Below are 17,934 nucleotides of genomic sequence, written 5' to 3'. Positions count from 1 at the left end.
ACCTCAGGAGGCACGCCGGGGAATTAACAAGCCACCCAGCGCAGATCCGTTTTCCATGCAGTTGGGCTCTTTTGACTCTTTAACTGGTCTTCCTCAGTCTCACATGCAGGGAGAGAGGGAATAAAATAATGCAATAGACACAACAATCTCGCCCTGCAAACTGCGAAGCTCCCGTCTAAACAGAAACACACTTAAAAGTTTGAAATGCATTTGTAGAACAGCCCAGCGGAGTGAATGAAAGAGCTGCGTATTATCAAGATGTTTTTACTTTTACTTTCAGAGTAGCCCTGCCATCAGCTGCTTATGTTTATAGCCTTCCTGAGTTACTCTAAGAGTCCATTTTGGTGTTGAGGGACGGATGCCAAATGACCAATCAGCACTTAAAAGAAGCATAGAGAGAGAGAGAGAGAGAGAGAGAGAGGCATGCTGATGCAGACAGACATTCCAAAACACCGGGCTCTTATCTCATCAAGGCTCAGTAAATAAACCATTTAACAGCAGAGACACTCAGGACTACAGAGACAGTGTGACAGTCCTGGTCCAGGAATAACACGGAGAGCGCATACAAACAGGGAAGCCCAAAGATCACACACAAAATTGTATTGACACTCATGGGTTAATATTAAAGTAAAAAATAAAAAGAATAAATCTCAGGAGGATGACAAAACAGAACAACCACTCCACTGGTGTAGCACACGCTTCAGAGATTCACCATAAGGCATGACAAATCTCATGTGGGCTCCAAAGAGACGGCATAAAAACACACTCAAACACCACAGTGTTAGAATCATTAACATACACATCCATGGGCTGACATATGTCTTTTATCTTTCCTTAATTATTCATCCTTTTTTCCCGCTGCCTGTGTGTCGGTCTGTCAGTGAGACCGTGCGCAGTATTTAACATGCTGAGGGGACACATGTCCACCCCAAACGCCACAGAACAAATTCGCTACTTTGTTTGCGTTCACAGCTCATTTGGCCCAATCCATGTTTTGGCATTCTGTTATTGTCACGCTTGGTGAGGTTTTTCTCCGCTGCCCACCGAGACAAACGTTGCGGGGGCTGTCAGCTGGGGCTCGCATTCACACTCTCTCCTGCAGTATTTCCTTCAGTGTCACTTTTTCATGTCGAAAACAGCTACTGTGGATTGGTGCTCGTGCCTAATCTTTGGGGCGTTGCCAAGGCACTTTGAAGGAGCGAATATTAAATTTCAAACGACTGACGAGTGATCTACGAGGTAAAGTTGAAGGAGAAGTGACATTAAGGTCAAAAGTTTCCTCTTCTTTTTACCCCTAATCCCACCCACATCTTGACCTTTCTGGGGGGGTCAAACAGACACACTATAGCCACAATCAATGTTACAGCTGTGTGTGCTTTCTCGTGCCCCCACCACAAAGACAGTCCCACGCCTACATATATACAGGCTTTCATTTATTTCGGCCACAGCACCCGCCCTCTCAATGCTGTGACGATTGGAGAGCCTTGAGAAAGTGTCAGTGTGGTGTTGATCACCCGAGCAGCCATGGAGGGACATGTTCTTGTTTGCAGTCTCACAGGTGGAGCTTGCTGGTGGTGGGAATGTCCCAGCTGGTTTAAAAGGTCTCATCTCCCCGAGCTAGCGGCAGTCCATCCTCCCACTGCCTGTAAACACAATGGCTCCCTATGGTACTGAGCTGATTTCTGTTTCATCAGGGCCAGGACTGGAGTTAGTGGAGAGGAGCTCTGCCTCTCACTGTTTGACGAACTTGTTTATTTTCCCTGCGCATGGGAGGCCAACAACAAACTGATTGGCAAGCGGAGTGTTTATCAGAGATTTAGGAAGCAGTCGCGATGATGCCGGTCAGTCAGTCGGTGCTGCACCAAAGCCATAGCAAAAAGCTTAATTAGAGCTTCCTGAAAATAACGTCTTGATACCAACCCCCCATAATGCCCGTGCCCATTATTACCGCTAAGTATGCTCCTCCATCAATTATGGCATGTGCTAATGCGAGTCTCACAGTAGAGAGCCAACATGTTTCAGTGGGCTCAAATAGCTTTGCCGCACTCTCCCACTAAGAAATGAATCTTCTTCCCAGCAGACACCTCTGCACATGCCCAATACAGAAAGGAACAAATATACCAGTATTAATTGGTTTGTGTATACCTACAACTCAATTAAAATTCTGAAACCTCGCCCTCTAAAGATGTGCTCCCAGAATAAACAGGATTCTACATATAAATGGCATCTTTAGTCTATTCTATTTACAAAATTTGATGTTATTTTCACTTATTATTTAACTGTAAAGCTAACTGAACTACAGTTTAAGTTCCACCTGCTATTTCCCTCTGTAGTGAAAATATATAAAATATATATATATATATGTACATAGGCATTGAGAAAATGAGAAAACATTACGCAAACTGTTTTCCTCTCACCACCACCCACTATGTCTGACATCTGTTCTCCACCTCCACCACACCTTTCACTCGGCGTATCCTTCCGTTATTCTTCATACCACCTTTTTCCTCTCTAGTTATTCCTCACCTCTCTCTTCTTCTCCTCTCGGTCTCTCTCTCTGTCTCTCTCTCGGTCTCTCTCTCTACGTGACATCGTGTGCCTCTCCTCTGAGATCTGTCAGTGCACACACTGCGACTGCAGTGTGCGGGTGATAATGAAGTGTCTGGGAAAAGAGGATTAGGTGGAGTGGCGGGCATCATCCCTACGGTATAAACGCTCATCTCTCCCTCAGGAAGGACACATGGAGCGTCTTTCACCTCGGTCCGACTACTTGTCTCGGTGACACTCTCGGCTCGCATACTACGATTGCTGCTGTGGCCCTTAGGAGGCAACAGTGAGGGGGTTAAGGCAGCGACGGGCCCTGCTCCTAGGGGACGCTTGGTGTTTCATCCTCTGACACCCGTCTGTTTATTCTGCACAGTCAGGCTGAGAGGAGCATAACAGGCACTGGGAATGTGAACGATCTTCACCAGGGGAACAGGCAGATACAGAGAGAAAGATAGATAGAGGGTGAGAAGGAGACAGAGAGGGAGAGGAAGAGAGGAAGCGAGAAACACCTCCTCTTCCTTGTGGTCTGACAAAAAATATGACAGCTTTCCTCTGGAGCTTGCTCTGCCCTCCCTGGGCTCAAACCTTCCTTGTAGGCAAGTGGCCTGTCAGACACAGCTAACTAGGCTGCCCCGTGAGAGATGCAGAAAGCTTGACAGTTTGTTACGAGTTGGCAAAAGGCCACCGTAGCAGGTCAGTCTCTGCACAAGAAGTGTCAAAGAAGTGCCACTAATCAGCAGCCAACCAGCACTTTAGAGATGTTCACGTGAATATTCTGGTTGCTTTACACCCACAGCTGCTTCAAAGACTCATTATCAGCGCACTGTCACACACAAGCCTCAGATTTAAACACCACCTCTGTGCTACTGGAAACTTCAGGTACTTCAGAGCAGATAGAGTGCTGTGTGTTTGTTTATTAATGCTATTGTCATGGATAGTGGTTTGTGGGCATGAACTATTTCGGCAGTGCAAAACACCAATTGTGCATATATATACTGCACCTCTGCGGTTAAGATCAATGAACCAGCTAGAGTCAACATAGCAGAATGGTACACGGTACATTTACATCTCACAATGCAGCTCAGTAATTTAGTAATTGTAATGATTAAACAAAAATGAACTACCACACCTACACGGTATTAATGATCTGTGTTGCTTCCCTCCCACCAGCACTGTGTGGTCTCGTGTTGAAAACTGAAACAGGTCAGGACCCGACAGCCGGGTGGTGAGGGCAAAGAGCACATGGGTGCAAATATTGTCAGTGCTGAGTCCCCGGGTTCAATTACCCTGGAGCTGAGTCTTTACTGCATGTCATCCCCCTGCTCTCTTTTCCTACATTTCCTGTTTGTCTACACTGAGCTATCTGAAAACAGGAAAAAATGACAAAAACAATCATGTTTAAAAACAATTGCAACTGGAAACAAAGGGAGAAACTATACCACCTCAGGGTCGTGCACTGAAAACCACAATGAAACAACAGTAACACACTTCTTTTAAGTATGTGCTGTATGCAGTATTCATATAAAGATTTTCAAACTTCTTTTTTTGTTGAAAGTTGATGGCGAGGTTATTCCACCTGGCCCTGGAGCTATTTATTGATTTATTGGCTCTGCTTAATGGCAATGTAGTACTAATTTCTTTCATTGATTTCTACTGGGCCTTCAATTACCTTCATCACTATTAAAGAGAAGATGGCATGGAGGAAATACCTGTGTTAAGGAGTTCAATTCTATTAAAACTGCAACGTCGTCAGAACCCGTAGTTTTGATGCAGAACCGCTCGGTGTTCGGTTAAGGTTCTACATCAGGAAACCTGATTTCATTAGATGTTGGGATGTGTATTTCTACCCTTTTGTTTGCCTTTTGTCCCACCTGTCTCGTGTCCTTTTAACATACACTTTGTAAAAATTTCTACCACATGCAATCCGAGTAACGGTTTTCAAAATAACTGGGTTTCATATGATTGGTATACTGGCACGTCAGCCGCCTCTGAATCACGTGTGAGCATGTGTGCGTAAGCTCCCGTAGCATCATGTGATGTCCTTGTAATAGCCTTGCCATGATTGGTGCGACTACGGGACGGGGTAGTGCCTTGCTAAGAACTGTCCCCATCTGTCACATCTCATCAGTCCATCGTGCATTGCTGGGGGCAGCAGGACCAAAACTGACCACTGAGTCAACTGACAAGACAGCTCAGCATCCAGTTATCCCAGAAAAAGAATCACACAGGCGCGCGCACACACACACACGCACGCACACACACGCACACACACACACACACTTTTAAATTCAGACAGGCAGGCAGACATGCCATCGTGCAAGCAAATGCGTGCACACTCACGCACACACACCGCCATGAGAGCGCACAGTCAGAGGGATACATATAAGTGATACATGCAGACACATGCACGCAAAAGGAAATTGACAGTGCAGTGAAGTGTGTGCAGCATCCACCCCCCAAAACAGCCGCAATAAAGTGCAGGATACAAATGTGCTCTGACACTGGGGTTGGTAATGCTTTGAGTTGTCTAAAATCTTAACAACTGACCCAGAAATACTGGTGGACAAGAGGGGGGGGGGGGTCAAGGTACGGGAGGAGGTCATGCGTGATGCAATGTGGAAGAGAACTAAATTGACACTTTCTTGCCCACTTCTCAAGCCCTGCGGTTGTATTTTCACTTTGGGTACAATGAGGGGTGACAGATTAAGGTGGACGAGTCTTAAACCAGAGTGAAAGTCATTTGTTGTACAAAAGCAAGTGAATGAATAAGTGGTTGGAATAGACGTGTTGTGCGATTGCAAAATATCACTCTTCCTCTTAGACAGTGAGAGCGAGGGAGCACAAAACAGAGTGAGAGAGGCTGCAGAGGTCAAACACAAAATAAAACAAGCAGCTGCAATATGTTTACAGCAGCAACCCTGAGGGAAGGAGAGGACGCGACTGCAATATTACGATATTTATTTTCAGCTAAATGATTCTCCGAATTCAAGATAGCCTTCTGCATGATTTCCTGCAAAAGCAAAAAAAAAAAAAAAAAAAAAAGGTTCTCGCAAGAATGTATGGACCAGTAGTTTCAAAACAATCTCTTATAAACTTGATTAATGATAATTTAAACACGTTATAATCAAATAGCAGAAATGTAAAGGCACTCAAAGACTGGCAGTGCTAGCATTTCAACCCGATAAGACTCCAGGCTTTCTCAGTCCTCTGGTTCAATATACGCTGGGAGAGAATCTAGAGGAGTAAAGCACTCCACCTGAAATGACCCCTCAGTGGTGAAAGGCATGCGAGACTCTGTCAGCCTGAAAATGATACTGAAAATAGGTGGTTAGGGCGCTGAGGATCTCTGGTGCAATTCTCCATCAGAGAGATACAACCCCATCTCCCCCCCCCCCCCCCCGAGTCTCTCAGATTCTTAAATGCACTGTGGGCAAAAAAACAGGCTGTAAATGGCATGTTTTAACACTCTTTAAGGCCAAACAAAGGGGAAGAAAATGTGTATTTGATCTAGCTTTGTAGTCAACTTATGCAAAATTCCAAAACGCAAACACTAATTCAAATTAATGTAAAAAAAAAAAAAAAATCTGTTTTACACAAACAGGAGAAACTACGGCTTTCAAGAATAATCAACGACAATCAAAAATACAACGTGCGTCATACAGACACTTTCTGACAGCTCCACACACAACTAGAGTGGTTTTCAGAAAACCATCGTTTTGACAGAAAAGTCCAACTGTGAGTGTCAGAGGAGAAACATCTCTTTGAGTGAGCGTGTCTCTGTGTGGCCCTGGTTAGCTCCAGAAAGCTCGCTACACAGCAGCCAGACAGCCGAGGCTCCATCCAGTTTGATATGCTGATATGTGCGCTGTTTAAAGTTAGACCCTTTCGCTCACCCGCACTGCGGTGCCAGAGATCAAGTGATGCCGTCAACTAGCTAATGACATGACTGCCGCAGGCAACGGCCGGCAGCTTGATTTATACATGGGGACAGAGATGAATGATTCATGGACTAAGAGGAGGATACACGTGGAAGCTATGTGCTCCTCTCGCTCGCCCTTCGCCGCGGATACACACTACACACCTCCTCATAAACTCCTCACAACACTTCCTTATGTCTCGTAAGGGCAGCATTACACAACTGACCAGTCCCGTTACGGCTGCTCATATTGACTCCTTATAAGACTCCTTTTGTCTCTACATTTTTTTTTTAGAACTGTCTCTCACCCTGTCCCCTCTTTTCCGGTAGGATTCATTGACTCCTTTGTCATTTCTTCGTCCCGTCCCATTAAAATGCAACGCTAACCCCAAATATGGAACCCACTGTTGTAGGATAAAATGAATGGCCCAATCACTCTGCATCAATTAGTCCATCCATCATTGATGATGGGAGGAGGAGGTAGAGGAGGAGGGGGAGGGGGGTGTTCATGGTGACTGGTCTCTGTGGTGGCAGCAGGAAGGCAGAGATGGCATGAGAGAGAGAGATCTTTCACACAGAATGTCATTTACATCATTATTTAGCAAACTGCAGAGCATCAGATGACCTTGTCCTGCTAATTTCAATGGAATGTCCTCTAAATTACGTCAGCTCTGGAATAATTTGGTGCGGGGAGATGACAGCACGGGGATACATCTCACATGATAATTTTTCAATATAATGACTGATGCTTCCTCTTAGCTATCCACTGAGATGCCTGAGGTGGTTGACACCTCGCTGTACACAGAATAATGGTCACTTTTCATCACCTTCCTGTGAAACACAGAATCAACTTTTCTGATGCAGCTCCACTTGCCAGTGAGATAAGTGGTGTGTTGTGGCTTTCTTGATTATTATCCAGTCAGTGTACTGAGCTTCACATTTAATTAAGGCAACACAACAATTGAGTGCTAGCGTACAATGCGGTGTTAATACAGACCCCTCACGTAAAAGTTCCCTTCACTTTGAATTTGTAGAGTCAAGTTGTTTTATAATTTCACTAAGTGCAATTTGCAAAATTACTTGTCTGCTTATGCAAAAATGAGGCCAATTCAAATAAGGATTTTTTGTTTTGTTTTGTTTTGTTAATCTTAATTATTTAAATGAATATCACCAGCTCACACCGATGGAAGAGGGCACACCCATATGTTGGATGGCGCTATGAAAAGCAAGCATTAAGAGTCTGAATGTAAACCCCTGTCTTGAGCCGACTGGAATGAGAAACACTTATAAATATGGAGCACCTTCTTTGACTCACATACATATTCGAATATTTTGTGTTCCTAACAGCAGGGTTACTCCCAAACAGGAAGAAGAGACACACATACTGTATCAGCGCCACCTCAAACACACTTTAAAAGCACATGGGACATTATGGCACAACTACGAAGCGGGCCGAGATCGGAGTGTAACTAACTCCCCTCTAAATATGAGGAGATAAGTAAATCCCAAGGGTACCCCGCCGACTGCAGAATCTTTGCATTCAATTTATCATTTTACATTATTTAGGCTACTCCGTGGGGAAATACGCTATCTGTGTCATAAGTTATGCTAATGGCTGTTACTACCATCTGTGAACTGAGGACCATCAGTCAAGCGTAGTGTGCAATATATGAGTTATGAGAATAATATGTAATCTCTGAGTGGTTAATTCGGGGGCTTCTGGTGGAGCTGCGAAAGGCCATCCAGTCCAAACCGTCACACAACACCATCCTATATCTCCATCTACACCCCTCTCCCCCACCCCCACCCCCCACCCCTTTGAGCGGAGCGCCATGCCCCCGTCACCTCCAAACTGCTCAATAAACAAGCCTCGGGCAGGACCCAGGCTGAGGATAATGGTTCACCTGGAGGTGACAGGAAAAGAAAACAGAGCTCTTTGCATAACGAATGGAGATAGAGATAAGCAGAGTGAAGCACTTAGGAATCTTGATAAAGGATTATCCAAACATGTCTGAAACTGAATACATTGTCTTCTTTAAGCATACTGGAGCCCTGTGTTGTGGTAAGAGCCAGTCCTGCAGTTACTATATAGCTCTGCTGAATGTGCAGCTAAAGTTGTGTTTCTGTGGTCAGATAAATAAGCACACATTTTTTTTTACATCTTACTCAAAGGTCAGAGCTAGCACTACATTATATTCCTTATGTAATTTTGAATTGTAATAAACAACAGGAGAGCGACTAAGCTTTGCCATGTCATGTCATCGTGAGTCCACTGTACATCTCATGACATCTTCAGAGACGGCAAAGAACCACGAGCACCACCACAGTGGGGCAAAATGACAAAGAGCATAATTAATCTCATGTTTTTATAATGTGTTGGTACTTGCCATGACTTGCACTGTTTAGGAAACTTATGGGAAGGGGGCGGGGGGCGGGGGGCGGGGGGGGGGGCTGAGGGCCCACAGCGCTTCAGCCTATATTATGTAAGCAATGACAAAGACTGGTGAGCTCAGTGAGCGTTAGCAGCCCGGGGTTAAATTAGCCCGAGTCAGGACACACAAAACAGCCGTGCGAGTGCCCCGTCGCTCAGCTGGAGCGGAGAGAGGAGGCCCAACCTGAGAAGAACGATTTGTTTGGGTGGTCTAGTTAAAGCCGAGTGCTAAATGGGCAACGGTTCTGGTTAGAATGCTAATGAGCCAATTCCCCTCCTGGATGGAGACATCAAAGGCGAGTGGAGCTCCCTCTCTCTGGCTACACAGGCCTTCATGGTATCATTACATGGCTCAGAGTGCGCTTGAATGCTTGTGTTTGTGTCGGTGTTGGTGTGTGTGGGTGTGGGCGAAAAAAAAAAGACAAATGGGGGGAGAAAGGCAGGATAGACAACATGATGTTTACATTAGGTCTATTCTTTTGGGACTGTGCCAGCATCCAGCCATGCTGCGACACACACACCACACGAGCAACCTGGTACCTTTCATAATTACCCTCTATTCACAGAGGCCTCATTTGGTGTGCTATTATCAGAGATCATTGTTATTTCCCTCTATGTATGTTTGGAATCCCGGTGAGACCGACATGTCTAACGTAGATAACAGTACTATTTTGGTTAACCCCATTGTGTACATAATACTGAAGACGTGCAACCCAGAGACAATTCCCATCAGTGATTTCTAAGGATTTAATAGAGCATCGGGGCATAAGAATCTTTTTTGTCTCCATAACTAATGCTAGAAATGAAAAAGAAAAAAAATGTTTTCTGGGTACAAAAAAAAAATCTCACCTATTGCTTTACTTCCACATTTTCCATCTTTTTTTTAAGACTCTCTGGCTCCAAGCCAACAAAACAATCACCTGTCTGTTTTGCTGAGACTACATATCAAACTTGAATTATTGCGATACACAGGGAAGTTAAGACCATTCTCCCAATATATATATATATATATATATATATACGGAAATAATTAAAAAAAAATCCTTAAAGGCCAGGCAAAGCCAGCAGCACTCCCAGAAGTGTGTAGGTGGTAAACCAACTTCCATAAAGTGAAGACTTTTGTCCAGTTTTCACACACTGGCAGGAGGCCCACCTCCAGAACTGGGAGAACTGAGCATGGCTCAGGTGTGTGAGGCCAACATGATGGATCATCCTGTTGTGAAGCTGCCCCTCTGCAGAGCCCTGAGAAGACAGCTGGGAGATAAGAAGGGCCCTATATGAGAGCACATCTCCTCTTCACATCGATCCTCGCCACCACCGAGGCAGGAGGTCTTCACGTGCCAAACCCCAGATAGAGGCAGAGCGGGTGGGCCGGGTGACGGCACACAGAACAGTTTTGCAGGTTTAGCAGCCACCTTCGCGTGATAAAGACACTGGGAGATAAAAACCCCTCTTGGCCTCATGCAGATAAAAGACAATCGGCGTAGAGCTTTGTTTTAAGGGGAAAATAAAATGTTCAGCTCTCTGGTAGATAGACTGTCTCTGGTTCTAATCATCATTCTGAACCACAGCTTAAAATAACAAACACGTCTCACAAGAATGCAAATATAACAAATCATAAAATGACACACTTGTGACTTGTGGTCATTATTAACACAAAAAATGTAAGTCGCAGCATTTTGGAGTTAATTGGCCTTGTATCTTGTGCCAGCAACTTGGCAGGAACTGCATCGCTGGGAGTCAATTAAGACTGAAAAGAGCCTTTGCTCTAAAAAAAAAAAAAAAAAATGGCACCCGCTACAATTAGAATTCCTCTGGAGTTAATAGGCACAGCTGCAGGTCACAATCAACTGAAATGTTTTCTTGCGATGTATGACATTAATTGACACATAAGATCTCACGTTTCAGTGCTGACAGACGCAAATTCAACTTTACTTTTGTTGCTGCTGTGGAGAAACACAGCAATCTGTAACAGCTATTATTAGTTGGAGAAGAAACTGGATCAATCAACAAGGCCAAGATTTGAAGAAGTGTAAGAAGGTGATTTGCTACAAAATAACAATAATGAAAATATAATAGCAAAGAAAATTGCCTCTTGTGTTTCTCTGCATGTGGTGAATCAATACTGAAAGTCGGCTGCAGCAATGACAGACACCAATCAAGATACCCTGCTTTACAGAGCCTGGCTTGGTTATGGAGACGTGTTTGCGACCTCTGCTCTCAATCACAGAGATTCTTGGAGCGGTTGTGCGGCGAGGGCCTCACCGTGTAGCTGATAGATTGGGATCCCACACTGCAAGTTTGCAGTCTTAACCATGTATCAGAGTGCCTATCAGATGAGATAAGGGCCACTCCAACCTGCATGATTAGATGTGAATAAGGTTCCAACAAATCTATATATACGCTCTAAGGGACACCATGTGCACTGAGCACTTAACTATGCGGTGGCTTTGAAGTTGCTTCATGCCCATTCTTTGCATCTGATGACTCATATTTGCCAGATGGTAAACTTTTATAACTAAAGAAATATATAATACACAAGCATTGTCTTGCAAGGCGCAGTATCTCTTGAAACATGCCAGTTTTTTTTTTTTTTTTTTTTTATAAACCAATTTCTAAAACTTCTCTATAGCAGGACGGTGTAATTTGGATGTTTGGCAGGTAAAATAGCAGCAAATGCAGTATAAGTTTTACACATCCACCCACATCAGTGCCTGAATTAGCTTAGAGAAAACAAACAAATGTGCAACGGTGGCCAAATAAATACACAGAAGTGTTTCCTCTACTACTGTCTTAGGAGGGCGCCAACGGGACCCGACTATTTATTTACGTAGTTCATGTGAACCCGTTTCATTTCAGCTCGTGAAAGTCACTCATGCGTTTTTTTTGTCAGTGAAAGTCATGCTAATTTGTCTGTTTCTCTGCTGTGTCTGTGTTTCATGAAGGGCGGGGTGGAGCCTCAGACATGCAGCGCAGCAGAGCAGAGGTGAACATAACTAGAGTTGATGACAGCTACAGACTGTAAAGAAAAAAGCACAATAAAAGCTTAAAGTTAAGCTATTAATGGACAAACCCAGACTTCAAACTGCTGAAAACCAGTCAAGCACATCTAAATACACCCTACCTGTGTCTACTGTCTAGTCAAACCCAGAGCTCCACCTGATCGCCATATAGACCTTCAACATACACCCTATAAGAGCATTTTTTTTTTCTAAATAAATAGATTATATACATGTATTAGACAGATGTGCTGAGGCCTACTATCCCAGTTGGGACCACACTGTACAACTGAAGGCTGTCAGGACATACATTTAAAGTGACAGCCAACACAGATGGCTAAACAGATAAGGCTGAAGCAGTGACCTTATTTCATTGCCGTACCATTCCTACGTATCATCAAAAATCCCCCTCCGGACGGGGAAAATTAACATTCCACATGTAACTGGGTGCATCTCTACACCCTCTTCATATCACTGTGGTGAAGAATGATTATTTCAATCATGTCACAGTAAAAAGTCAAATTTCAGGAAAGAACAGTGAGATTGGGCGGCAGTGTTCTTCTGGAGTCTACCCATTATGCCCACACCACAGTTGGCTGCCTCAGATTTCCTCCACTGCTTTGATGATAATATTTTTTGGCAGGCCACTAAAGTAATGACCATCTTTCAGTGTGGCACAGTGCAGGGTTCCTCTGCACTATGCTCTAATGTTTTGGCCTTACATGCGTCCACATTTAACACAGACGCTCAAAACGAAATAGACACCAAAGTCTGCAGCGGACCCGGGTATGCCACATCTGATAAGTGCAGCTTCAACTGCTTTAATACAATAAGAACGAACAAACAATGAGACACCATAATGAAGAATAAAGGCTCCCACTCACCTCCCCCTCCACCCAGAAGACTGGAGTTTGCTGAAAAGAGAAAAAAAAACGAGTCAGTTAACTCCAAATATACATTAAACTAACTAAACTCTTGATGATAATCCATGAAATGTATAATTTCTACCATTTGATAGACACATAAAACACAAATATAGCATCATTGACAATAGAAAAAAAATCCATCATTAAACCATGTTGTATTTTTTTCACACCAGGCAAACAAAACCTTTTGTTGTGGATTTTTGTTGGAAATCCCAGCAGTAGTGTTACTTGGGAAAGGACCAAGAAGGGTCCTGAAATTAATCGAATGAATGTGGAGTTCTGTTCCAGATTTTTGTATCCGTTTTTTCCTCAGTTAAACCCATGATCACACATTTGACTACACAGATAGCTTCCAAAAACAACCCAGTCTTCGCTTCTCCAGTAAACAAAAGTTATCACAGTGTGAGGCGGTGTTTTTCTTTAGATGCAGATTTTGCCGTGGGGTGTGATTGCTTCTCTCCAAAAACATGTCACACAAATCGATGCACATGAGCTGATAGGAACTCTTCAGCACAAGGCTTGTGATCTTAAAGAGCGAGGCTTGGTTCCTCACGTGAAATAGCGTAGATATGTAGAACAGCCTCACAGTGAAGCCGAGCTCACTGACGTGTGTTGTCAGCTTTAAGACAGTAGTTCAGTATTACCTCGCCCTGTGCTGTTCTGAATGACTGAATGCCCAACATTGACCGTAGTTTACCGGCTCAATTGAAGGTAGCTGTCAGAGTGATATCAGAGTGGGAAGTGGATCATTAAAAAAATGAACCTATTTCCATTTTGCTCTGTCAGTCAGAGACATCCGTTGCACATGAGAGGAGAAAGATTAGAGGGGATTTAAAGTACATCTGTTAATTTGCCGGTTACTGAAAGGAGGTAGCCTCTGTGTTTGAAGAGCAGTTCATACGGCGGGCACTAAAAGAATCTTACATGGCAACATGCCTTTAATGATCTTCAGTTCCAGCTTCAGCATCAGCTATCATTAGCAGTGAACACTACCCCATTAAAAGCTTATTATTTCTCAAGAAATGTTTTTGTGCACAAGTAACAGATAATGAACATGTGATAGGAGGAAGGGCAATCCATGCCCAGCAAAGTCCTGTGGCTTTTCTTAGATTTTAAACTTGTTTTGCCTGATTACGTGTAGAAAGCGACTTCTAGAGCTCACTCGGTTTCCACATGTTTCTATGGAACCATCATGGCTTTGCATTGTTCCCATTTGAGCACCACACATAAGAGTGGGCTCGACAAAGAAAACTCTCCCACTGCAGAATTTGCTTCATCAAAGGGCTTTTGTTACAGTGAGAGAGTGTTTGTGTTTGTTTGTGTGTGTGTGTGTGTGTGTGTGTGTGTGTGTGAGAGAGAGAGTGAGCACATCATACGCAAACAAAAAACAGCAGCTCAAACAGGGATGTACTGACAATCCACTGTCATGTTTACAATAGCACCTCTCGAGGTTTTTCTGTGATGAAAAAGACACTCGTGCTCTCGCAGCCTTTGTTTAGCTCTGGAATCTGTCAGCTATCAACAGCGAGCACATGACTCAAATGTGTATCATGCAGCCTTCTGCAACCAGGTTGGGGAAATTTCTGTTCAGATTTGAAAAGTAGTTAGAAATTGTAAATATTTTTGAAAATGATGGCTGATTTCAAGGTAAATGCTTAACAATATTTAAGAAATGTTCATCAGTATATGTAACGTTTCTTGTGACGTAAATAATCTTTTATCAGCACAATGAAAGTAACAGTTTCAGTGCCAGTTCAAAGCAAATGAATAGTAAGGTAGTTTTCAGCAAAGTCTATCATCCCTGTCTAGTCTCCTGGGGAGTCTTCCTTTTCCTGAGCTATTAAAACACTGGGGTTTAATTACCTGACATTATGGAAATGCATGCCTGAGGGGGGCGCTTCATTTACTCCACACCTAATCAGAGATTGGAGATGTGGTTGCTAATCAGTCTGACACAACTCTCCTGCATGTGTGTGTGTGTGTGTGTGTGTGTGTGTGTGTGTGTGTGCGCAGTAGTGGTAGTATTGAACTGGGTAACTGAGATGTCAGATGCTTCCTGACCACATGTGACTTGGTGTGGCAATAGCCCGCTGCGAGATGAAGATCGTTCTCATCTTCACTGTGGGTTTGATAAATATGTAAAAGGAGGAAGATGAAAATTCGTGCCTTGTCAGTTCCCCTCTCCCTGCATCCTCTCCATTACTGATCGGAATGTCACGAAACATTTGAGCTGTTTATCTTAAAGAACAATGTGCTGCTTATACACTCAAAACATCTGCAACCTACAAAGTGGGTGTGCTCAAACCACATCCTGTACATATCAGGGGAGATATACAATTCCCAAATAGGGACCGTCTTTAACCTCCAGCACAACAGAGAGCAGCACCAAAGGCTGACTTTGTGCCTTATTCAGACAGACTCGCCTGAAAGGAGCTTCAATTATACCGAGTCAAAAATCAAAACAGAAATCCATATTTGGCCAAATCTATCCCATGATGTATATTTTATAGCGTGTGTATTAATTATGAACTAGCTCCCCTTTGCTGTTTTGCCTGCCCTGGGCTCAGTCTGGCTATCTTGTGGAAGATCAACACATTTCTGCCTTTAGGGAAACGGTGAAAGAGCCAACAATTATTATTATCAGAAGATCATTATCTGTTTCTTCTACAGTGGTTGAGTGTATACATGTGCAGTTGTCTCTTTGAATGCATGTTTAATGGCTTTTTGACTTTCCCATCCTCTTTATAGCTTCTGCCAGTGTGTCTGCCCCCCTCGAGAATTTCATGAATCAATTTTCATCCGAGGACAGATCAGACCACATCTTCATTTCTAAAAGAACTGAAAGACTCCCATCACATTAGACAAAATACAGCAGTGAGCTCGAGTTTTGAACTGGAATATTTCTTGAGGCAGTAAAGGTAAGGCTTAAAGGTTTGCAATGACCCAGATAATGAGAGGAAAGTGTAAAGCCAAAGGAGCAGGCTATAACTTGGGAGTTTGTAAGGAGTGCTGGAGTGTCATCCCAGTAGTAACCACAACACGGGTCATAAATCTCAGTGGAAACACTCCCCAGACTGGCTGGGGAAGGTGGGTCATTAGGACCTGCTGGTCCATGCCATTAGGCTGGCCCATCAAACACATGCCTGAACTGTCACTGTGGAAACACCCACTTCCTGTCTGCCCTTTGAACTCTTAACCTCAAAGGCAACCTCCTGTACCCCCTCAGCCAATGAAAATGCAGTGGTGCCACTGTGTATTTTCACAGCAAGAAATATTGATAACAAAGCCCCAGCCAGACAGTGTGACAGGCCCAGTTTATGAATTGTGGCAGTGCATCAAGTCGCCAGCACAGGCAGAAAGAATGGTGAAACCACTCTCTCGTGTCAGTGTGTCAAGATATTTGCGGAGCATTCATAAAAATGGCTTGTGTGCACTTCAAGTGTGTGCATCCTGTGTGTGCAGAGGGCACTGAGGCATGGATCTGGGTTGCATGTTTGGTGTCATCAGCAGACCCCGAGATCACGCAGTTAAATGGGAAGTGCTGGTGCATAACCACAAAACCTCGAGGCAGTAAATAGATCCACTGTTTGCCTTCTTGTCTCCGCTGCCTCAACTGAACCCCTCGAAATGTGCTCCACCAAATGCACACTCACCTTATGCTTAGCAGCCTCTCACATGCCTTTCAGCAAGCTCAGAGGTTAATAGTGTACTCAGCTGTGACTCTGGGATAAAAGGTGGGGTACAGAACCTAGTAAAAAAAAGTTTTATAGTCCAGGTTGCCTGCTCTGTTGGCGAGTCAAAGAAATATTGGTGCAATTGTTCATAGTAACCAGAGCCAGAACTGAAATGTAATGCTACTGGCTCATCTGTGTCTGCAGCGGGCACAGGTCTGTTATGTCATACATGCGACGGCCTTTTGTTCCATCCTCTTTCACACACCACTGGGAGCTCTGCAGAGGCAAACCTTGTCTGTTTGGGTTGTTTTACCTACTGATATGGTCCTTTTTCCTTGATTTTTGTACTTCTAGCCTCAACGTTGTTAAATGGTTTATTTTTTGCATGTTTGGTGGAGCCCACATACAAAGTTAAAACAGTTGGCACATGTTCTATAGAAACTGCGTGCTGCTTCACATCACTCACTGCTGCTTCTAAATTGTGTTATACCAGCCCAAATAAAATCTGACTTTACACACACAAACTGTCAAAAATAAAAGCTCGAATTAGGTCAGCAGAGCTGCTCTTTGTTACCAGGAGCCATAACGTTTCTTTTCTTCTATTATTCTGCTTTAATTAGAAATCATATTTCCAGCTACTTTGACAGGCAACAAATTAGCATCTCATAAACAATGAACTGCAAATAGAAGTCCTTGAAAACAAATTGTTCAGAGAAACAGAACCAGATCACTGCAGACTTAGTTGACACTTAGATGGTCATTAGATGTTCCTCTTCATAGTGCTCTGATGTCTAACATGTCAGCTTTCAATGTCGATGTTCAAAGAGTCAGTGGAGTGAAGGACTTTGGCAAATTCTTTTTGAGAGGAATAATGTGCTGTTCCACACAGAGACACTTTCCACTCCACCAGCCTTCTTAACAAGCGCTGATACTTTGTGTCGTACACACACACACACACACACACACACACACACACACACACACACACACACACACACACACACACACACACACACACACACACACACACACACACACACACACACACACAATTGCAGGCGCATGTGCAAGTACACACATGGATGTTTGTGCTCATACACACCAACACAACTAAATACAACTGGAAATAGTCAAGCTACGAGATATCTAAAGTAACCCATTTCATGTCTGTGGAGCCCTGTGTTAAACTGAGGCAATTCTAACCTTTAATGATGGAGGCTGTTTTGCTTTTAGTAGCTGCCGAAATTCGCACAAATAGAAATAAAACTTAAATGAGCCACCAGTTATGAGATGAGAGAAGCGAGGCAACAGTGGAATTTCTTATTTGTGGCACATTAAAAATGTATGCTACACCACACAAGCTGCCTCGCCTGATAATACTGGTCGGCATTTTTGTTCTTTATAGCCTCTGCTGGTCCCTGAGGAGCCTGACTGGGCCAGA

The 17,934-nt window shown here is 43.7% G+C and overlaps 1 protein-coding gene across 3 annotated transcripts in view; it reads right to left on the bottom strand.

Annotated features, from left to right (window-relative positions):
* Window positions 1-17,934, bottom strand: part of macrod2 (mono-ADP ribosylhydrolase 2) — a 396,683-nt gene that overhangs the window by 263,412 nt on the left and 115,337 nt on the right. For all 3 annotated transcript variants that reach the window (XM_069690138.1, XM_069690137.1, XM_069690139.1), the window contains one exon: window positions 12,778-12,807. In XM_069690138.1, the coding sequence (XP_069546239.1) occupies window positions 12,778-12,807 (30 nt within the window). The remainder of the gene's footprint in view (window positions 1-12,777; window positions 12,808-17,934) is intronic.

Source organism: Brachyistius frenatus, unplaced genomic scaffold (genome assembly GCF_029030835.1).
Source record: "Brachyistius frenatus isolate BFR_SWC_R1_liver_20210118 unplaced genomic scaffold, ASM2903083v1 Contig_8, whole genome shotgun sequence".
Classification (NCBI taxonomy): domain Eukaryota; kingdom Metazoa; phylum Chordata; class Actinopteri; family Embiotocidae; genus Brachyistius; species Brachyistius frenatus.
Note: the sequence above shows the minus strand (reverse complement) of the source record. Positions and strands in the feature narration are given on the sequence as shown.